General features: G+C 43.9%; 1 protein-coding gene across 1 annotated transcript in view; it reads left to right on the top strand.

Annotated features, from left to right (window-relative positions):
- The window catches only part of DCPS (decapping enzyme, scavenger), a 62,450-nt gene that overhangs the window by 20,945 nt on the left and 18,416 nt on the right, over window positions 1-23,089 (top strand). Inside the window, exons 3-4 of the mRNA XM_035139045.2 lie at window positions 16,404-16,549; window positions 21,158-21,271. Coding sequence (XP_034994936.1) covers window positions 16,404-16,549; window positions 21,158-21,271 — 260 coding nt within the window. The remainder of the gene's footprint in view (window positions 1-16,403; window positions 16,550-21,157; window positions 21,272-23,089) is intronic.

Genomic DNA, 23,089 nt, shown 5'->3' with positions numbered 1-23,089 from the left:
CCCCTGTATTGTTGACCACAGTTACCTTGACACACTATTTTGGGTACCTGTACTTGGTTTGATTATGTACTTACCACAGCTAATGTTTACCTGGTGGGATGGGATACAAGCCTAAATAAATTGAAGCTAAATAAATTGAAGCATCAATAAATTGAAGCTAATGATGCCTACTGTTTATTAGAATCCCTCCATACCTCCTAACCCAGTGGGGAAGGGATATGTTTAGTCAGTGGTTGTAGAATAGCCTTTTTCAGAACATCTGCCACAATTGGGGAACCTTTCTATATCTGCCACAGATCTCCAGATTGCGGAGGATTCTTGGCTGAGCATAGGTTCAAACGATATGGCCTGATAGGCATTCAGGTTTAGGGATGGAGGATAATTTTATTTGGTCCTCATTTTAAAGTGAGCTGGCCTCATTCATAGTTCCAAGACTTACCGTACATACAAATCAGAATGCAATTGCTAATTCGATTCTGCACTTCTCAGAATTTTGTGAGTTCCAGGTTTTTTTTGCAGGAAAAATGCACACAAAATGCATACTTGGGGAGGGGGGGGTTCTTTAAAAAGCTTACAAAAATGTGTGATTTGAGGGGAAATGCGTACAAAATGTGTATTTAGGGGAAAGTGTGTATAAAACGTATTCCATTTATATGTGGATTTTGGTGCAATTTGAAAAATCCACAGAAAATAAGAGACAGACTTATGACACAGAATGGAAGTTGCCTGACCTTGCGGTCAACTCCTGTTAATTGAAAGCCTGACCCAACTTACAGCCCCCTGCAAATATGCATTGCAGGAGTGCATGTTTTGGAAAGCTGTATTTCAGGAAAAATGCTCTGCCTTTATTATCTTTGTGGGGCGCCTTGTAAAACAAGTTTTTCTAGACTTTGGCAAAATCAGTTAGAACATGATACAATAAAAATTCCACAGTGGATCCTAAAATTCCAATCCTGTATAAAAACCCATCTTCTATTTTAACAAGCTCCAAGGTGCTTTAGCACAGGGGTCCCCAAACTAAGGCCCGTGGGCCGGATGCGGCCCAATAGCCTTCTAAATCTGGCCCGCAGATGGTCCAGGAATCAGCATGTTTTTACATGGGTAGAAGTGTCCTTTTATTTAAAATGCATCTCTAGGTTATTTGTGGGGCATAGGAATTCATTCATATTTTTTTCCAAAATATAGTCCGGCCCCCCACAAGGTCTGAGGGACAGTGGACCGGCCCCCTGCTGAAAATGTTTGCTGACCCCTGCTTTAGCGTTTCTTGCAGGGAAGATGCTCCAATCCCTTGGCCGATATCCAGTGCATTGCTGGGCCTAGGATTGTACCCACTGCATTTTCTGGAACTTTTTCTCTGCTTAAATGTGAATAACAACCTTCCTGCGTCTGGTGCCCTCCAGATTTTTGGGGCCCACAACTCCCATCAGCACACTCAAACTGGCTGGGTCTGATGGGAATTGTATTTCAAAATAGCTGGAGGGCAGCAGGTGGATGAAGGCTTGTAGCTTTAGTTGCCCTTTCATCTGCCTTTCCCATCCAGCTCTGTAATCTCCTTTCTGGAGAGGTGGTTCCCGAAACCGCACAGAGCATTCCCAATGTGGTTGTGGAGAACTGGATCCCAGTCATACCTTGGTTCTCAAACTTACCGTAATCCATTCAGGAAGTCCGTTCAACTCCCGAAACCATTTAAAAACCAAGGCACGGCTTCCAATTGGCTGCAGAAGCTTCCTGCACTCAAGTGGAAGCCGCGTTGGATGTTTGGCTTCTGGAAAAGTGTTTGAAAACTGGAACACTTGCTTCCGGGTTTTCGGCATTCGGAAACTGATTTGTTCGACAACTAAGCCGTTCGAGAACCAAGGTATGACAGTACTTCTTAAATACCTAGGCTCCCTGGAGCTAAACAAGTGCCTTTTTCATTTTCCTTTTTTTAAAAATTAGGTACTGACACTTTAGGCTACTGTCATATGGAGAGTCTTAATGGCAGCAAAGCCTCTGTGATTTCTGTAAGTGAACTGTTCCTCTGGTGGGGTAGGAGAGCTGAAAATAATGCCAATATATTTCACATCTGGCCAACCAATTTGCCCCTTTGGTTTCAGATAGTACATGGGTAGACAAGTCTAAAAAGCCCAGGACACAAATGTTCACAGCCCTCTAGCGACTATGGTGACTCATTTACCAGAAGTACAGTCGTAACTTGGTTCTCGAACAGAATGTGTTCCAGGAGTCCATTCGACTTCTAGAACTGTTCGAAAACCAAGACGTGGATTCCAGTTGGCTGCAGGAGTGCCAATTGGAAGCTGTGCCGGACGTTCGGCTTCCGAAAATCGTTCAAAAATCGGAACACTCACTTCCAGTTTTCGATTGTTCGGGAGCCGAAACGTACGACTTCCAAGGCGTTCGGCAACCAAGGTACAACTGTAATGTATTTACACTCTTGCTAGAAGTGTATACTCAATTCTGACCAAACTAAGCCTCCAAGAGCACAATATACTTCAGGAGGCTTAATTTGGTCAGAACCCAACACGTCCAGAGTTATCGCTAAACCCTTTACTTCTGCTAAATGAGCCACCATAGCTGCTAGAGGGCTGTGAACATTTGTGTCCCAGGCTTTTTAGACTTGTCTACCTATGTTCTATCTGAAACCAAAGGGGTGCATTGGTTGCCAAATGTGATTTTCTTTTTTAAAAAGCTGTCCTACCCTGCTACTGTGGTTAGGTTTGGCCAGCCGTGAGGTCTGTAAGTGAAGTGCCTGTCTGAACATGGGCTCTTGTTTTAAAACACCATCCCCCCCCCAGCTGGCTGCCACCTTTTGCTTGAGTCATGTGTGCTAATTAGTGGTCTTAGGTTGTTTTTGCAGTTGAGGATGAAAAGCCATAATCTTAGAAAAGCCATAATCAGAGAAAACCAGTCTGTCCCATCTTTTGCTATGTGAGATGCTCTTGCGTGGCTATGGGCTATTCTTGCTCCACTTTACTCCCTGGTGGTCTAAATATATACATCAAATGGCAACCTCCACTGATGTAAGATGTCCCAAAATGGCAAGTGCCAATTTCCCCTTTTCCATTGAGGGCATCGAAACATTTGAGAGAGTGAATCATAGAAACAGATTTGCCAGAGACACGACTTTGGTGGCCCATGAAAGGTTTTTCTCCTTGGTGCTTTTTAATCATGGACTGCACCCAATGCTAGTCCCATTCAGAATAGATGCATCGACATTAATGGACATGACTAATGGGTCTACTCCGAGTAGTTGGCCACGACCCCTTATTCTTTGCCTCCGTGGCTAGAGACAAAAGTGGTAAGACAGATAATGGATTTTCTGTATCAGGCTATGACTGGAAAGAAAAGGATCGAATCCCCACTCAGCCATGAAGCTGACTGGGTGACCTTGGGCCATTTTAATATCTCTCAGCCCAACCTGCCTGGCAGGGCTTTTGTGAAGATAAAATGGGAATGGAGGGGGGTGAACGTTATACACTGTGGTGGAATGTTTTCCATTTCGTAAGTTCATTAGCGACAATGAACATGTGCCAATTGCAAGCACATAATGGGAAGCCCTGCAGTTCCGAGGCTTTTAGCTTTGTTTAGTAAATACAAACAAAATAAACATGTGAAATTAGGTTACTCTAAGGCTGGGGGAAACAATGCAGAGCCTGCTTTGCCCTACAGCTCCCAGGATCCCCAGCAGGATGGCCAGACATAGAGGATGGTGAGAGTTGAAGTCCAAACCAGAAAAAAATTCCTATGTCCATTGCTCTAATTTGTATGGGATTTCCCCCCTGTAAAATCCATATCAATAGAGATGACAGTGGGTTGATAGCTGTCTGTAGTATGAAATGCACACACTATAGGCCTCTGCATCTGCCTGAGCAAGACCACTTTCGGCTCTCTAAATAATTATGATTTGCCTACTGCCCAGGTTTGCTTTGGTAATAAATAATAATAATAAGGCTGTGTCATCTGCAGGAACAATTGAGCAGACCTGGTAATGTTGAGAAAATAGGAGCCTTCAGCCAGGGTGGGGATCCTCGGGCCTTAGGGGCAAATGCGGCCCTCCAGCCCTCTCTACCTGGCCCTCAGAACTCTCCCTAGGCCACATCCGTCACCAGCCCTATTCCATGCTTTCCTCAAGCATTTGTGTGTGGCTGAAATGTGTTCTTGAAGGGTGATGATGGGAATTGTAGTCACCTGGGGACCCAAGATTGAAGAACGCCAGTGTAGACCAGGCCTGAATGACCTCGTGTAGCTTAGTTCTGCTGAGATTTCAGTTGCTCTCCATCCCTTCTTCCTCCCTCCCTTCAAGGCAAGAGCTCCAGTTTTCCCACCTACAGGAATGTCTGTTCCCATCCCTCTAGTCCAGGCATCCCCAAACTGCGGCCCTCCAGATGTTTTGGCCTACAACTCCCATGATCCCTAGCTAACAGGACCGGTGGTCAGGGAAGATGGGAATTGTAGTCCAAAACATCTGGAGGGCCGAACTTTGGGGATGCCTGCTCTAGTCTACGCCATGACAGCAAGGGCTCCCCGCCACCGCCCTGCTCCCTAATGCTCCTGGTCTCTGCATGTTCTGTTATAGCTATGTTCCGGCGAGTGGGAGCCTGGCTTTGCCTTTCATTCATTCCAACTTCCTCCAAAAGAATTCACAGACGCCGGGAGGCTGTCCCTCGAACACGTGGATGGTGGGAACTGGACCAGACTGCCTCTGTGGCTTTTTCTGCATTTTGCGTTAGCAGGATTTTTCCTGTGAATTCCATCAAGCCAGAGTTCTGGCACGGAATGAAAAAGCTCAACCCTGCCAGGCTGTCTGACTCTGGGCTAAGAGGGAAACCTCCCCCATGAAATTCTGGTTTTGAAACAAATTGCTATTTAGGTTAGCACATCATTATACATATGCATTACATCTGATTACCACATAGAAACCCCTCGAAATTGTTTCCATTTTGTACTCGCAAGCTATTCCCCAATCCTGGCTATATTGTCCAAGGAGACAAGAAAGGGGAAACTTCTCAGAGACAGGAAATACAGGGGGAGGAATGGCTGGTTGGTGCTCTCTAGTGGGAGCAAGAAGCTCCAGGGAAAGGGATTGTGTAGTAATGTCCCACCTTCTGGTGTGAACTTAACTTGGGGAGACAGCAGCAGAAATGAGTATTGATGATACCTATAAATACATGCTGGCATATTTGGTGGGTAGAACTGGCTCTCTCTGATCTGCTAGTAGTTTCTACAGTCTCCATATTTCAATTCAGGGGTAGCTAGCAGGATGGGGGGTGGGTGGGAAACAGGGAGGAAGGGACTTGCACACATCCCGTGGATGCGCATGGCAACCCAGAACAGAACCCCCATGTAAGTGAGAATTCCCCAGGGAGGATCTGCCAGTTCCAGAATAGAGCTATCTCTTACTGATGTCACTTGAGCTATAGGAATAAAGAAATGTGAATGAACAGATTCATTGGGGTAAAGAAACAATATCAAGTGTGATTTGGGGCAGGTGGGCGGGGTTATAAGAGAAATCAAAATCATGTGCACCTGGGTTGCTTGTTACCGTATATATCTTTCCTCAAAGGAGCTTCATTCAATCATGCATAGGGCCATTGTGACCTGTGACTAAAATGACTCCGATGAGTGCATAGGTCTCCCTGCAAGGCCCTCCTTTTTGGATCAAATGTGCAACTGCAACACCTTGCAACCTGGATGCTACATATAGACATTAATTGCCCTGGTAAAAGAGGGCAATGGAAAATGGAAAAGTCCGTGTTCCCCATCTTCATGTTGCAAGGCAGCAACCCTGTTTTTAGCATGAATTGTTAATTTTCACTTGACAGATTAAAAAGGCTCCCATAGCACCTGACCAAGAACAGTAATAAGATGGTCCCTGACCTCAGGCTTACAGTCAAACCTAGATGACATAAAAGGAAAGGGGTTTGGGAGCAGGGCTGGCCCTACAATGAGGCAGGGTGAAGCAGGTGGTAGATGTTGTGGTGCAGGCAGTGGGCAGAGCTATGAGTGCCATGTAGCCTGCTCTGTACCTCCTGTGCTAGTGGAAATGGAAGATATAATGTGCAGTGGAAGACAAAGTCCTTTCATCAATATTGGAGTAAAATTCAACTACTAGTCCTGTTGGCTTCTGTATGTGTCTTGGGAGAGGGCACCATCTTGTCCTTCACCTCAGGTATTGAGCAGGCCCTGAATGGGAGAGAAGAGGGGGGAAAGCAGAGTTCTTATCATAACCAGCTGGGCAGAAAAATTCAAGAGGCGGGGAAGTCAAATGTTGTCTCTCAGTGGTCCTGATGGTGGTCCTGCTTCCCTTCCCTTCCTCTGCTGCAGCGTGAGGAAAGGGTTGCTGCCAAGTTGATGGCAGGAGGAATTAACACACAAAATTTGCTCTCTATTCAATGATTAAGAAGAGGACACTTGCGAGTTGCTGTAAGGTGTGCAAGTGGGTTTTGTTTGAAATCTGCTCATTTTTCCAGAATGAATGAAAACATCCACTGCTTTTGTTTAAAAAATGAACAGGATAGCTTATTGTATTTGTGTATATTTTCCATGTACAGCGCTTCAATTTTATGGCGTTTCCCCTGCAGCTAGTAATAGCTCCTTTGGAGCCACAGTCATCTGTGGATCATCTCCATCTTAGAAGAGCTCAACAAGCTTTTTTACCTCACCCCTCTTGTTATTTCTTTATTGGTTGAATGCTTTAGTTGGTTTACACTTCCTGAAGTCAGAACAATCAGACTCAGGAGGTAAAAGCCTACATCCCCTTTCCAGCAAAAGTACTTGCCAAGAATTTTAATCTAAAGTTAAACGGGCCTTGGTTTTTTTACATTGCCTACTGTAAACTCGCTACAAACACTCTCCACATGTTCTGGGAGCATTCGTCCAATTGCTGCAGCTGCAGTTCCCGAGACTTTCCTGTACCTGCATTAATCTTGGAGTGGTCCCTTAAATGAGCTTGATTTTTCTCTTTGATGCATTTACCAAGAGTGGATATGAGGAGAGCAACATGCATCTGATAATCACACCACACAGATGCATCCTTCAGAATCCTGGTTAACTGCGCTTTTAACCAAAGAAGCTTTATAAATGTTTCATTTGGCATGGCTGCAAGGAGGAAAATCAGAAGCTTTTGCTTCCATTTTTTATTCATCACACCTAGCTGTGATGTTTGAACCCAACAAACTGGTTAATCTTAACTATTTCTCTCTTTGGGAGAAACAAGCTAACTTCAAGGTGGAAGCTTCTTTGTTTCAACAAGCCATAGTTTAGATCAGCCGCATTTTCGGATGTAGACATAATGCTAAACTGTGGTTAATTGAAGCGAGAAGTGGAAGCTGCTAAACTCCTCCTTGCAGCTGCCCCAGCAAGGGGTGAGCATATGAGCCTGGGACTTCTTATCATCAGGGTCCAAATTTCAGTCCTTGGCATCTTCTGCCAGAACTCTGAAGAGTAAAAGTAGACAATACTGGGCAATGAGGACTGCCCTAATTAGGTTGATTCTGATGTTCCTTCCTACTTGTTGCTGCCTCCCCCCCCCCAATATTAATAATAGTGTGTTTAAGAGAGATAATTTGAGTTAGGGGTACAGAACATGGGGAAAGGGTTTAAATAAAATAGCACATTAGATTTGAGTTTTAGAGCTTAAAGGTCTACTTCTTGTGAATGTAAAAGTAATAATAATACTTCCTACTGCAAGAGCCCACCTGCTCTTTTTCTGCATGAGTCACCGTTCTGAACATTGCTCCTGAATGGAGTGATTGAATGCTCTAATCCAGGGGTCAGCAAACTTTTTCATCAGGGGGCCGGTCCACGGTCCCTCAGACCTTGTGGGGGGCCGGACTATATTTTTTTTGGGGGGGGGAATGAACAAATTCCTATGCCCCACAAATAACCCAGAGATGCATTTTAAATAAAAGGACACATTCTACTCATGTAAAAACACGCTGATTCTCAGACCGTCCGTGGGCCGGATTTAGAAGGTGATTGGGCCGCATCTGGCCCCCGGGCCTTCGTTTGGGGACCCCTGCTCTAATCACACCCAGTGTGGGAGCACAACGGAATAGCCTGCTCACAGCTAAGACTGGCTAGAAGGAGGCCAGGCTGGAGCAGTGACTCGTGCAGAGATGCAGAAGGCAGCCTCCCTTGTGATTGTACAGTTGTGGTGCATAAGACCAATTGAGTTATCCCATCATGCCCAGCACTGAGAAACCAGCAGGATAACCCACCCCTAGCAATGTTAATCCTACTAAGAGTAGGCCCACTGAAAATAATGGACATAACTAACTTGGTTCCATTAATTCCAGTGAATCTAGTTGGATACAACTTAGTTGGAAAGAGCAAGGCCAGCAAACACTAACTCATGCAGAAACACACCAGGCAGCCTCCTCTCTCTGTGTGTATTGTTTTATTTATTGTGGCACAGTACTCTTCCGCAGTACTCATAACTTTCTAGTTATTTCTGAAGGGATTTGCAACTTTGTAAACAATGGAAAATAAGGAAGAAGCGAGACAAAGGGTTCACCGGCAGGAGGATTTGTGGTCTTGGCTAGTATCTCTTCCCTCTTCTGGCTGATTCTTCAGCTGAAGTCTTTGAGGACCGAACCTAAAGCACGCTGCCTAAACTTGGAACTTGATTCCAAAGGATTAATGGTTTGTGTGCTGGTACAGGTGAACAGTTTCCAAATACTCTGCCGATTATTATCTGTCTGGGTGATAAATTATGCTTGAAGTACACCCAAGCCTTTAGATACAAGAGCTGATAAGCAGCTTATATGCGTGGGAACCTAGATTCAGGGGCAGACAATTGGCTTACAACTTTTACATGCATTTGAGCATACATGTAACAGCACAGAGATAATGGATGGCAAAGAGACAGAAACTCCATTCGCTTGCCTTTCCATCAGGTGGAGCTCCAATCTGCTATCAGGAGTTTTCTTGGAGGGCAGCTGCAGCTTTGCAAGTGAGCCTTAACAGGCAAGGGTGGAATATTGGGGAAAGGTCTAATTTGCAACCATCACTCACATTCCCATTTTGGACCTGGAACATTTGTTATTTCTTTGCAATCACTCCCTGGTTACTTTCTTGGCAAAAGCAAGGAGAAGTTCTGATCTAGTATAAGAACAGAGTTCTAGATCGTACCAAGAACCCATCTTTTCCAGCATCCAGTTTTTCACAGTGCCAAACTAGAGACCTCCAGGAAGCCCAAAGAACATGAAAGCAACAGCCCTTCCCTTCTGTACTGCCACTCTTCTTCTTCTTTCTTCTTTCTTTCTTCTTTGGTGAGTAAGATTGTCTTCCATAAACACAGTTTTAACAATGGGTCCGTAAGTGACTGTGGAGGCCAATTCTGGATCTGCACATCCTTCCACAGTGGGGACATTGGATTCCAGGCGGGAGTTGATCACGGTGTGGATTTGCCAAGCGTGCCCTCCTCTTAGCACGTTTCTTCCTTGCGTCCTAAGATTGAGTTTCTTCAAAGCCCATGACACCTTTGGTAAAGGCTGTTCTCCAACTGGAGCGCTTGCAGGCCAGTATTTCCGAGTTGTCAGTGTTTATACTACTTTTTTTTTAGATTTGCCTTGAGAAAGTCTTTTGTTGACCACCAGCTTTCCATGTTTAAGTTCGGAATAGAATAGTTGCTTTGGAAGACGATCATCAGGCATCTGCACAATATGACCAGTCCAACGAAGTTGATGTTGAAGAATCATTGCTTCAACACTGGTGATCTTTGCTTCTTCCAGTACACTGATATTAGTTTGCCTGTCTTCCCAAGTGATGTGTAGAATTTTTCGGAGACACCGTTGATGGAATCTTTCGAGGAGTTGGAGATGGCATTTATAAGTGGTCCATGTTTCACAAGCATATAGTAAGGTTGGTAGCACAATAACTTTGTAAACAAGCATTTTGGTTTCCCTGCGAATGTCCCAGTCCTCAAACACTCTGCACTTCAATCGGGAGAAAGCCGCACTCACAGAGCTCAGGTGATGCTGGATTTAAACCTAGAGGGTCTATCTAGCCATCATGATTAATAGCCATTGAAAGACTTCTCTTCCTCCATGAGTTTGTCTGAGTCCCTTTGAAAGTCATCTAAGCCAGTGGACAATCACCACATCTTACGATACTACATTCTATAAGTTCATGCTGTGCTCTGCATCTCCCTGGAATCCTGTTGACTTTTTCCAATTGCAATCCTTTCTGTACTTCTAACACTAATAGTATTAGTGGCAGCCTTTTTGCTTATAGGGAAGAGATTGCTTGGCATGGCTTCTCTCTGCACTGTTTTGATATGGGGCTATTTGTTTTGTTTTTGCTATTAGCTGAATCTGTGTGTGCTTTCCATGGCTTCCATTTTAATCTGAACCCAACGGCGTGTAGCTGTGGAAATTAAAATGCCTTGTGATTTATCCAAGGTTGACTTGCATGAGTTTGATGGTTTCATAAACTGAGAATATTAGCTGTGTTTCATTAAGCACAAAACAACCTCTTGGCATCTATTAAATCATGCTGCATGTTTCTTACGGTGCAGAGGTTGGAGCAAATGAGAGTGGAAAAGGCAGGGTGCTAAATCCCATGCCATTAACGAGTAATTAGATACAGTATCACAGTATGTGAGGGGAGGTGTATATGGACTCCTGGGCACCTCAGCGTTTCTTCATGTAGGCTCAAGATCCTAGTCTTCATTGATGGAAGGCAAAGTTTGAAAATGAGTAGCAAGTATCTGTTAAAGACTTAAACTTAGAGGGCTCTGTTGGCATATTAGGTGAGCAGGACAGCTCTCTCCACATAATCCATAGGAAGAAAATGGGAAGACGTCTTATTTGGAGTCAAAGCATTTGTCCATCTAGCTCAGGACTGCATACACTGACAGGCAGCCTCTCTCCAAGGTTTCAGACAGGAGTTCCTCCTATGGTAGTCCTGCATGAAGATGCTGTGGACTGAACTTGGGGCATTCTGCATATAAAACAGGTGCTCTATCACAGAGCTATGGCCCTTTCCCATCCCTCAAGTGAATTTCCCCTGCCTTAGCATTTCCCACTGCATTGCTCTGCTCTTCCCTTCTCTTTCTTTGTTGCCAAGAAACATTCCAAATTGGCTTAGACTTATACAGCCACTTTGCTTAACCTCAGCAAGTCTCTGTCTGAACAGAGCCAGTACAAGAGACCACCTGGCATTATCAGGTGTGCTGCTCTGATTTCTGTAGAAGGTGAATATAAATTTATTTATTTTTTAATTTAAAATGTTTCTAACCCACCATTCATCTTTGCAAATACTTGGGAAGGGTACAATACATAACATATAAACAAAACATTCATTAAAATTACAATAAATAAATAAATATCAAGCCCCACACCAGAATAAATGGGATGAACCAAAGAGAAAAAGCACTCAGCTGCACTTTCTGGGTCCGGAAATGTCCAGATTATTTTGCAGACTGTAGCAAACACTTTCAGGCTCCTCTGGCACATTAGCTGTTTTGCAATTTTGGGAAATTGGGCGGGTCACTCACCCAGGGGTTTGCTCCACCTTCTATTTCAGCCTAGCTAATTAGCAGCTGCTATGATGAAGGGTGCTGACATTTGCCCTGGCCCTCTCTTTTTGCTAGTAGAGCCTGCCAGTTTCCTACTGGGAATTTTCAGTCTGGACTGGTAGCAAGCAGCCTCCAGTCATGATAGTTCAGTTTTTTGCTCTAGCAATCCTCAGGGATACTCAGAAATACGTTAATTAGCAACAAGCTTGGTCTGCAGGTTAAACGGATAGCTAGAGATGAAATGAATGCATTTCTGCATTGAAATGGAAACAGTTATGGGGCTTCCATGTTCCCAGTGCTATTGTGACCTGCAAGCAGCAGCTGAATGAGCATTCCAGCGCATGCAAAAAGGCGCATTCTTTGTTGTTTATTAGTGCAGCAAATGGAATCAGATGTGTAAGAATAGTCACCCAACTGACTCTGGTCAGAAGGGATGGCAGCTGGTTCCAAGCAATGAAGGAACATGTGCAAGGACGGAAAGCAGAAATGGGACAAAGAGGAAGGATTGCAAGAAACTGTAATACCGGAAAGGAAAGAATTGACTTTTTTTTTTTAATCGTGCTACATTTCTGAAGGTATTACATCCATTTTCTGGCATTAAAAGGCTAGAGCAGTCTTAGGCTGCATTAACAGGAGAATAGTGTCCATATCATGAGAAGTATGTAGGTATGTATTGCATTTTTATCCCACCATTTTCTCCAAGGAGCTCAAGGTGGCGTACACAGTTTTCCCCTTCCTCATTTAACCCTCACAACAACCCAGTGAGGAAGGTTAGACAGAGAGACAGCAACTGGCCCAAGGTCACCCAGTGAACTTCATTGATGAGTGGGGATTTGAATCCTGGTCTCCCAGGTCCTAGTCCGACACCCGAACCATTTCACTGCCCTAGCTCTCAGTCTCATAGTAATAGTTTTGTTCTACTCAGCACTGGTCCATGTCTGCAGTCCTGGGTCCAGTTTTGGATGCCACATTTTAAGGAAGACATCGTTGAATTGTGTCCAGAGGAGGGTGGCCAGGGTGATGAGAGATCTGGAAGACAAGTCCTTATGATGAAAGGATGAAAAAGTTGGGTGTGTTTAGAACAGCAATGGGGACTCTCCATAGGAATTCTGATTTGGTCTACAAAGCCATTTCCACTGTGCCCATCTATACTTGATGTCTTACATGAGGTCAAGTGTAAAGTTGCTGCTATGAGGGAATAAACAGGAGCCTTAAAATGCACTCCAAATTGTTTCTTGGCAAGCAAGGCAGACCAACTCAGGAACTGCCAAGCACAGCTGATTCCTGCAACTGAATCTTCCTTTGCAGCCCGGTTTAAGTTCAGAGGAACGAAGGAAAGGAATTAGGATCACACTGTAAACAATTATTTCATTTGGAGTTGGGTCACTTGGCACCATGGGCACAGGGTTGGGGGTGGGAGAGATGAAATTTAGAGGGAGGCATAATACCAGCCTTCAGGTATCTGAAAGGGCGTCACGCAAAAGATGGAGAAGATTTGTTCTCTTTTGCTGAGAGGCCAGGACTAGAACCAACAGGTGGGAACTGCAGGGGAGCAGATTTCAGCTAAACATCAGGAGATACTTTCCTACGGTAGCAGTGCAAACTGTTTTGACAGTGGAGCAGACTGGCTCAGGAAGAGGTGGGCTTTCAGGCGCTGGAGGTATTTAACGAAAGGCTGTCCAGGCCTCTGTCAGGAAAGCTGTAGTTGCTTTCTGCACTAAACTTTATTTATATATTCATTTAATAAAAAATATATATACCGCTTGATTGAAATACCGTATCAACAATTCAAAGCAGTTTACAAAAAGAAAACGATCCCAAGCAGGTGGTTGGGTAGATCAGGGTTTCCCAAACTTGGGCCTCCAGCTATTTTGGGACTACAACTCCCATCATCCCAAGCTAGCAGGACTAGTAGTCAGGGATGATGGGAATTGTAGTCCAAAAACAGCTGGAGACCCAAGTTTAGGAAACCCTGGACTAGATGATCCCTGAAGGTACTTACCAGTTCTGTGATTTTATGGCTAATTATGTAAGTATGAGGACCACCTTGGGTAGCCCAGCCCAATCAGGTTTCCTATCAATGACACAGTTTAAACCACCCAGCCTTACAGATCTGCAGCATGGACAAAAGAAAGCAGGGTTTTGCCAGATGCCTCGCAGCCCATGTGGGAGACGCCAGTCTTTTCCTCACTGCTGAGCTGTCTTCCTAGAAATGTTAAACTTCGGCATGACTTCTCACAAATTTCTAGTTTCACCATTTCCTTCCTGCCATCTGCATCGTCCTTCTTGCTGAGCTGTCAGAAAGTTTAAAAAGGTTATTAACAGATTTTTGCTTATTGGATAAATGCTTGTAATTAACAAGCAAGATCTAATATTGTTCCATACTCAACCCTGAACCTGAGGTCGAAAAACAAGCACCCCATCTGTCATCCATCAATCAAGAATCTCAGTGTCAAGCAAGATACGTTTCACATATTGAGATGCAACAAAGAGTTCTATATAGAGGAAACAAAGGATTCCATGCTGAAGCCGTGTGGACCATCTTAATATTGTTACTAAACCTCCTCTAACAGTGTTATGAATTGGAAGGTGTTGAATAGTATGGCAAATTCTGCATCTCCTTTCCTGAAGGCAGAACTGGCTTCGCGCATCTGGGCTCTCACAGCAACCCAGCTGTGGGGACCACCATGGGGTTGAGATGAATTGTCCTATTGTATGTATGTGGCAATAGTTTGCTCCCCCTCCTCACGAGTAAAAAGAGAACATGTCCAATCTGCTGCTTTTACTTCAGACAGCTTGCTTTTAGTGCACCTGGGTTGGATTTCCACCAAAAGAACGTGACCGCATGAATCAAGTCCAGGACAAACAAAAGCGAAGCCTTTGCCAATCCAGGCTGGACATCTGCTTGATGTGTCCATTTCCATGTACTCATGTGCCATTAGGGATTTGAGTTGGGTTTTATTTGGACCAACTGTTTTCTCTGAGGGCTGGGTTGTATACATTTTTTATCCATCTTATGTCTAAGAGCCTCTCCCTTGGAAGTGGTCCTGTCCTGTCCTGAATGTCCATAATTTGTTGTTGTTCAGCTTTGCTCATTGGAAATATAAGAGTCAAACAAATAATTCTCCCCAGTTTGTCCCTTCCCACCCATCTTTCGCTGGGAACATCTATGCAAACCTTTCTAGCAAACTAGCATTTTTTTGCATCTAGGGTGGAGGCAACCTTCCTTTCTCTTCTTTGAATATCACATAGTCCTTGTGAGGAGCACAGCTGAGTTGTCATGGGCAGCCAGTTCTTGAAAGTCTTGTGCAAGTTTCCCAACAGGTCTATAGCTGGAAGGTGCCTTTGTTGTTGATTTTTCCTTTTGCTAGCATTACTATCTCTGCTCTGCCTTTTAAAAAATAAAGATACTCAAATTAGCTTGCAGAACCCAAATACCGTATAATAAAAGCCTATCAAACCAGCACACCTCAGATCTTTGAATACTTGTGCCCAACCTTTTCATGTAGATTGTCAATAGCATGGGAGAAATTGTAGAACTCTGAAGAATCTTATAAGCCAAAGCCCACAGGTTAGAGCAGCAGTCCCCCCAGCTCCACCTTCTGAGATATGCTATCCAGGAATCACCCTAAAACAGTGCTCACCAAACCCAACAAGCCCAGAAGGGATACCATGATTAACAGGATGAATGGTGTAGACTAGAACAGCCTTTCTCAACCAGGTGGCTTCCAGATGTTCTTGGACCACAAGCTCCATTTCCCTGTTCTGGTGGGGCTGATGAGACTTGCAGTCCAAAACATCTGGAGGAAACTAGGGTGGGGAAGTCTGGTGTAGTGTATTATGCTGCCCAGCCTCTTAACAGAGAAGGTGATAACAGAATGTTGTCCGTTTTCTAGCTCCGGGATTGCGAGCCAGATCCATTTTTCAGGGTGGGAACTCAAACCTGATGGGTGTAGCAGAGGCTATGCAAGCAAAGTTTGATAGGCGCTGCTTTGGGGGCTCCATGGTGCTGTTGTTGCTTTGGAAATTGACACCACTTAACTCTGTGTTTGTTTCTGTGCCCTTGTAAAACTGCCCAGTAAACTGATTACTTAAAAGCGATTGCTACAATATCTCCTTGAGAAGAAACTTTGTAAGGCAGGGGTGGGAAACCTTTTTGTCCAGGTGGGCCAGATCTTTACCTCTCCCCACCCCAAATGTCAACTATGAGAGGAGAGCAGGGCCGCTTACCTGTCAATTATATGATGCCAGGTGGTTCACAGGTGGGTGTTCTGTCAAAGACTGCTCACGGGGTGGTGAGAAGATAGCGATGGCGCAGGATTCAACTCCCCAGGTATCGGCTGGTGCACGGGGAGCCCAGTCCTACCTTTTGCAGAGCACAAGCGATCCAACTGTGTCTATACCTACCCCACACCTGATGTCTCATATGGTGCCAAGTGTGGGGCAGGTGGGCATGGTTTGTGGCCAGATGAGAAGACCTTGTGGGCCAAATTTGGCCTATGGGCTGCAGGTTTGCCACCCCTGCTGTGAAGGCTGCCTGGGGCTTCATTTGGCTGTGGCTGATCTCTCTGAACTTCCTTCCATTGACCAGAACTGAATGGTAAGACATATTTCCGGTTTCACATCCCATTATGCCCTCCTATGCTGTCCAAAAACCAATTTGTGGTTTTTATACCTGAAATTTATTGCTTAACTTTATGGCGTATTCAGTCATTTGATAGGACTTGTGAACTTGTGGCCTGATGGGAAGCAGGATTAAGTGGCAACCACACCATTAGCTTTTCAGACGCCATGCAGACAATTCTGAGAAATTGATCAAGAACACAGAAGGAAGAATGTAGACTACTACTCTTTGATAGCAATCTTGTATTTACAATTTCAGAGATAAAAACCACTGTGGTTTACCCAGCAACAGAGAAACACCTTCAGAAATATTTGCGTCAGGAACTGTGTCTCATCCAGGAGACTGGGGAGGATTACAAAAAAATTACTCTTCCTTTTATCGAGTCGCAGAGCTTCAGCATTCAGGTATGGAATGTAACCACTCATTATAAATCTTTCTCATTACGGTCCTTGTTTGCGATTCAAGGAGATTAAAAAGTGGGCACGCCCAAGACGTTGGGGGAAAACCCAGATTTTTCCTACTTTGACACCCCCCCCCCAAAAGTTCTACCACAAGCTATTTATGAAGCTCCCCTCAGTTCAGAAAAGATGGGACAGGATGGGGGGAGAGCTCTTGTTCAGAAGCACAAACATCACTTGGGTGAGCCTTTAATGAATTGTTTTTGGGGATATCTCGCTGAGTTTAGCAAGCAGACTTTGTCTGACTCAGGCTTTTCAGAGAGGCTTTTGTGACTCAGGCTTTTAGAGGAATAATTATGAGTACTTAACGAGATTTAGCAGTTGGTTTGGCTTTTTTCTTCTTCTAATGGATGTAATTTCATCAGGCTTCTGGCACTATTCAGTGTACAGTAGGTTTTGTTTTTGTTTCCTGATATATTTTCCCACTTGGATATGACTTCTGTGCCCTCTGCATTGAGCAAGAGACCATGGGTAGATATTTGATGCACAATAATTGTGTCTTTTCACGAAGTCTGTATTATCTTTGAGTGCCATAAAAATATTTTATTTATACTTTTTATATCCTGCTCAAAGTGACATTCATGGCTCTCCCCAACTCCATATTATCCTCACAAGAACCCTGTGATGCAGGTTAGCCTGAGAGATGGTGACTGGCCTAAGGTCACCCAGTGAGTGGGGATTTGAATCCTGGTCTCCCAGGTCCTAGTCCAACACCCTAAACGCTACACCACACTGGCTCACACATGGCTAAATAGTCAGGTCTTTAGGAGCTTACAGTTGCAATAAGTGGGAATTGGGAGAGTGTTTGGGGGAAGGAAGAGGAGAGGGATAAGAGAAGATGAACATGGGCTGAATATGAGTAATGCAATCCATTCTAATTTGGCTGAGAGCTAAAAACTTTAGGGAGAGGTGGGGCATGAGCTGGGGTTGAAGAAGGAAGAACGAGAAAGTCAGACAGGGACACCAACAGCAAATATTCCACTTGTCTTTAGCAGTAGCAGTCAGCAGAGTGGCAGCACTTCCTTGACCTCCTATCACTTGCATCACTGTGGTTTATCGGGAAGGGGATGGGCAAGGAGGAGGAGAGATCAGGAGCATTGGATTGGCTCTGCTTGTGCATTTGCACCTCGTTTCTGTCTCCACCTCTTCCTCCTGATAACCTGCAGCGAGGTCAACACAGCACCACTGACAGCTACTGGGCAGGGGAGAAAGCACAGCCCACTCCAGTGGCTCCTCCTGTCTCAGAAATGTGTCCCTCATTGGTTGTTCTACCTGTTCATAAACCCATCCACCGAGTGTGGATCCTTGCAAAGCCAAGATGTCGCCATCTGCACCCAAGAGGCAGGTATCAGCATGTGCAAGGGTGTGTGTGTGTGTGTGTGTGTGTGTGTGTGTGTGTGTGCGTGTGCAACCGCAGTCAGGTGAGCATGTTCAAGAACCACAGAATGCTGGCTGACAGGGAGGGGAAACAGAAAGCCCTTGGGAAGAGGGGCTGAAATTGAGTATCCTGAAAGGGAGTGTAGCTGGCTGGCTGTAATTCTGCACAAACCCACCCTGCGACAATGTTTTCCTAGATCCCCATTCATTACAACAGTCATAAGCTGGTGCCTGAATTCACTTGTTTTTCTTTATTTCTCCATTCGTTGTTCCTTCTGCAACAAGTTTCTTAGATTGTAAAGATTTGTGGGTTGTTGTTTTTCCCTCCAGGACAGGGCAGGGTGAGGGATTAGTGGGGAGGCTGTGTGTGGGATCAGTTAGCGCCTCCATACTCTGATAAGTTTTCTTCCCTTTCTCCTTAAAGACTAAAAGGACACAAACATTTGAGTTTTACAGGAATAAGGCAGGTGGCTCTTATGGGAGAAGCGCTTGCTGATTGCGCCAGGGGGAGCATAATTGTTTCAGAAATGCCACACCGCTGTGGTGCATGATTAATTAATTAGTTATTATTTGCACAGAGTTTTGATGAAGAAAGGCACATTTTAGGCTAATTATAATGAGGGTTCTTTCATCTTTCCAGACACCTAGCCCTCTTCCATTGTGATTTTTGATGGCTACTGCTGCCTCCCCACTCTTCCGCCACTTTGTAATTCTAGCCCTGCAAGTATCTTCTAAAGACCTTTGCAGAAAAATCTTTATCATAATAAATGTGCAATTATTGCTTGTTTAATTCAGAGGATCGAGATCCACCCTCCCTTCTCCGACCTTCTCTCATAGAGATACTGCATTTTCTTGCAGACGAACTTGAGTATTTTATTGCTAGGAAAATGTGGAAGGGGGGGAAAACATATTTCCCTCTCTCTTGCTTACATTCTCCCCATGGCTAAATGCAGCATCACTGTTGTGATATGTTTCTAATTATTTGCTGCTGCAAAAGTCTGTAATGGAGTTGGTTTCGCAGTCACCAAATGTGCTCTCAAACATTGTTTCCCTTATTATTTTTGTTGGGATTTTTTTGCAACTATACTTGTGGCGATTCTTACAGTGTTTACTGATGCTAATTCTCAGCAGGAAACAGCCTCCCACAGAGAGACAGGCGAGTGCTGACACTGGAAGGAAGTGACATCAGGCTGCTCAGACATTGGGCTCTGTGCACTCCCCCCCCCTTCAAGGCCTGTTCCTCACATTACTGTTTTAAGTCCCAGGAACAGAGCAGCCTCCGTGTGTGTTTCTCATTAGGGGGCAGATGCAAAAACAGTTCACATACTACAAGTTTAGTTCGGGTGGCCGGTGGTTCGTCACCAAAAAACAGGGCGAAAGAGGGCACAGATATGCATAAAATTTGCATGTCCTAATTTATATGTAGAGATGACGTTTAGAAACAATTTCTTTCCTTTAAATATGCAGGTAGGTAAGCAATAGCTTTTATTTGTTTAGCTATAAGCCATGGCAACAGAAAGCAAAAAAAACTCAAGAGTTGAGCTACAAATTTAGTTATTACTTTCCTGTCTAAGAGGGCAAATAAAGAAACATGCAAAGTATCTTAGTTTTCATTATCAGGCAGAAAGGGGGGGGAAAGCACTAGGTGTAACAGAGCTCTTCTTGCAAATAAACCCGGCAAATATTTTCCACGGAGATCTTTTATAAAGTAGGCATTGAGTAAATACACTAGACCCGCAACTTTGGGGGGGGGGCAGTGCAGTTACGTTCCAGGGGTAACATCTAAAGCCAAAATTGTATATACAGTAGTCGAAAAACACATTAGGTGCAATGGCAGGTGGGATTCCCAAAGGCTTTTTCCCCAGATGCCCATCCCCTTTCAAATGTTGCTGTTGTTGTTGCTATTGCTGTTGCTGTTGTTGCTGTTGCTGTTATGCCAAGTGCATAAAGCTGGATGCACACAAGTTAAATGTGTGTAAGTCGTGGGTCTACTGTATATCGAACAATATTTTTACATAAAGTGCTGTTCCAAAGATAGTTCCATATCACAGCCATTTAAATGGAAATACAGTAGCACCTGCCACCATAGTGGGAAGCAAGACTATGACAAGGTGACCCTTATGCCTGCCTAGTCTGTGATCCAGGTGCTAGTTGTTAGCAGACAAAAGTCCCACCTCTCCCTTCTTGGAATCCTCTCTCTTTAAACCAGCCTCCTGCAATTCCCCTTCTGACTCAAGAGTCTTCAATTTCATCCCAGGGTTATGACTGGCACAAAGCCCCTGGTCATTACTATTTTATTTCACAAAACGATCTCTTATTCCTCCCCACACACTGCACTTAAGCAGTTCTCTTGCAGCAAAGTCAATTTCAAGGATAATCCCTTTCCAAACTCTCTTGCACAGGACTGCTGCAATTGTGCTTCAGAAACTTGCTGTCTTAAGAATCTATTCAGTGTGGGGGTTCTGCTTTCAGAGACAGCAGATGCATAACCCTTTGGAGGGAGGCAAATACATCCTCCCCACTAATTCATCTGTCCAAGAGAGCAATGATGGCACATGAAGAGAGTTATTATTATTATTATTATTATTATTATTATTATTATTATTATCATTATTATTTATACCCCACCCATCTGGCCGGGCTTCCCCAGCCACTCTGGGCGGCTTCCAACAGAAAAATAAAACACAATAATCAATCAATCAATATACTTTATTCGACCGATAGTCAGAAACAAAAAAACATTTCTCAATACAAAGATAAACATATAAAACTGAAGGCATCAGAGGGATACATAAAAATATAAAAACACAATAATCTATTAAACATTAAAAGCCTCCCTGAACAGTAATTCCCTCTTGCCCCTTAGCTGTCGACCAGGGTCCTGACACATGACATTTGATTGTTTTGTGGATAATTAACCTCAAATTGTATTAGCTTTTAAATCGTTTGGCTCCTTTGTGAATCCAAATGCAGTTTTTATACCTGTAATGAGGTTTCCACAAGCGAGAGAGCAAAACTATCTATCGTCTATCTATCTATCTATCTATCTATCTATCTATCTATCTATCTATCTATCTATCTAATAAATAAATAGCCCGGGATAGAGAGATGCATTATTTGATGTTGACAATTTATAAGGTTTGTCGTCCCCCCCTCCCGTGTTTCTTTTTCCCTTAGTGGGTATACAACATCCTGGAGAAGAAGGCTGAGACTGATCAAATAATCTACGAAAACCCGGATCCTGCCCATGGGTTTGTTCTCATACCAGATTTTAAGTGGAATCAAAAGCAGGTTAGTTAAGATTTTTTTCTTTATTCTTTGAAGGGACAGCTGCTATCTTTAATTGTGGAAGATAACATTCCAGAATATGGATATTTTCACCTTTATAGCTACACCTTGAAAGGAAACCAAAGCAGAGCCTTGCAGGATCAGGCCAGAAGCCCATCTAGTCCAGCATCCTGTTTTTACAGTGGCCAAACAGATGCCTATGTGAAGCCTGTAAACAGGTTATCTGGTTCTTTTAACCAAAAGGACAGAACAGCTCTTTGCTTTTATAATCCCTTTGAGATAGGCTGCTTCAGGGTACAGTAGGTAGAGGGGATTTCAACAGTGAGAAATGGACTCGTGGGGTGTGCTTGTCCTTGATAGGAGAACAGGGATCCTAGGAATTCAATGAGTCTCCCTGCTGATGATCTGTGTAATTTTGGAGGACATGCGGTTTTGCATTCATTGTGCTTACTCTACCCTTCAATCTCTTGAGGACATTGCACGAGTCCTGACTTGAAGCTCTACTCCCTTTCCCCTGCTCTTTTGGAACAATGCTTTGCCATCTGTAGAATGAGACTTCTGAAAATACCTGTTTATAGCTGCCTGTTTAATTGCGGAAAAACCTCCTTTATATAGAGCAGCATGCAGTACCAGATATGCTGCATTTTCTTTTTGTTGTGTAATGCATCCAACTTCCAGTAAAAAAAAACCAACGAAATTTGACTGTTACTAAGTTTAGGAAGTGGTCATCCGTATAGATGCCCATTTAAGCTCCATATGGTAACATTCTTAGGATCCTGACAGATCTAACAGAAATATTGTTTTTATTTTATCTCTTACAATTTCTGTTAATGTTTGGCTTGCCAAAGCCTCATTTTCATAAAGTGCTTGCTTGGATTTGCAGCAATGCTTTTAATTGACCAAATTAATCATTCCATTCCTGATAATGCCTGAGAGCTTTTCACTCTGCCTTAAGGTATTATATAGAAGGACAGGTGCCCTATAAACAGCTGTACTACCAGAAAAAAAGGTTGCCTGTTTCTAAAAGCATAACTTGGTCTTCTCGATTAGAGAAGTTCACCATGACCAATTGGCACCGTTGCACTCTCAACAAACAAGCAGTCATAAGCTTGGGTCTTTTATATCATAGAGATCATCTCCTTTATGCTCCTTCTCCATCAAAATCATTTTGGTCCGCTGAGAGGGTTTTTTTTGCTAACAGTGATTGTACGTCACCTTTGGATTTTCCTGCCTCTAACTATTATTTTTACACACACCTGCTGCTGCTTTTTAAATTGGGTTTGAAAGGCTTTTGTGAGTAGCAAGAGACACAGGGAAATTGTACCTGTATTTTTGATTCATTATTTCAATTTGTTCTAAATGTGCCTTTTATAATGAGTGCTGCCTGCCTGTGTGGAACAGAAATTCCTCTCTCTCCTCCTCCACCCCCTTTCTACTTCCTAAACAGTGGAGACTAGATTTCCACAATCATCAGAATGAAAATGTTTTACTTCTGGGGAACCAAAATGCCATACATCCAAAATGGCATTAAGTAATAACCTTTTTCCCAACATGGTGCTGAGGTTGTGCCACTAATTCTTAATTACTTTCTTGCTGGATCATGTCAACATAATGGGCATTGCAGGTTAAGCCCTGGAAAAGAGGCTGGTCCATAAGAAAGCAGGCACTGTGGCCTCAGTCTGGCAAAGTGCTGTCAGCTGCACAAGTGGAAAGATCCACGTGGAAAGCTCCCAGGGGTTTCAGGAGGCCACTGTGTTTGATGCTGACTTCTCCCAGCCCTTGCCATTTTTAAAATTGGGCTGGCACTGGAAAAAAATGAAC

Source organism: Zootoca vivipara, chromosome 15 (genome assembly GCF_963506605.1).
Source record: "Zootoca vivipara chromosome 15, rZooViv1.1, whole genome shotgun sequence".
Taxonomy (NCBI): domain Eukaryota; kingdom Metazoa; phylum Chordata; class Lepidosauria; order Squamata; family Lacertidae; genus Zootoca; species Zootoca vivipara.
This window is presented reverse-complemented; position numbering and strand designations above follow the sequence as displayed.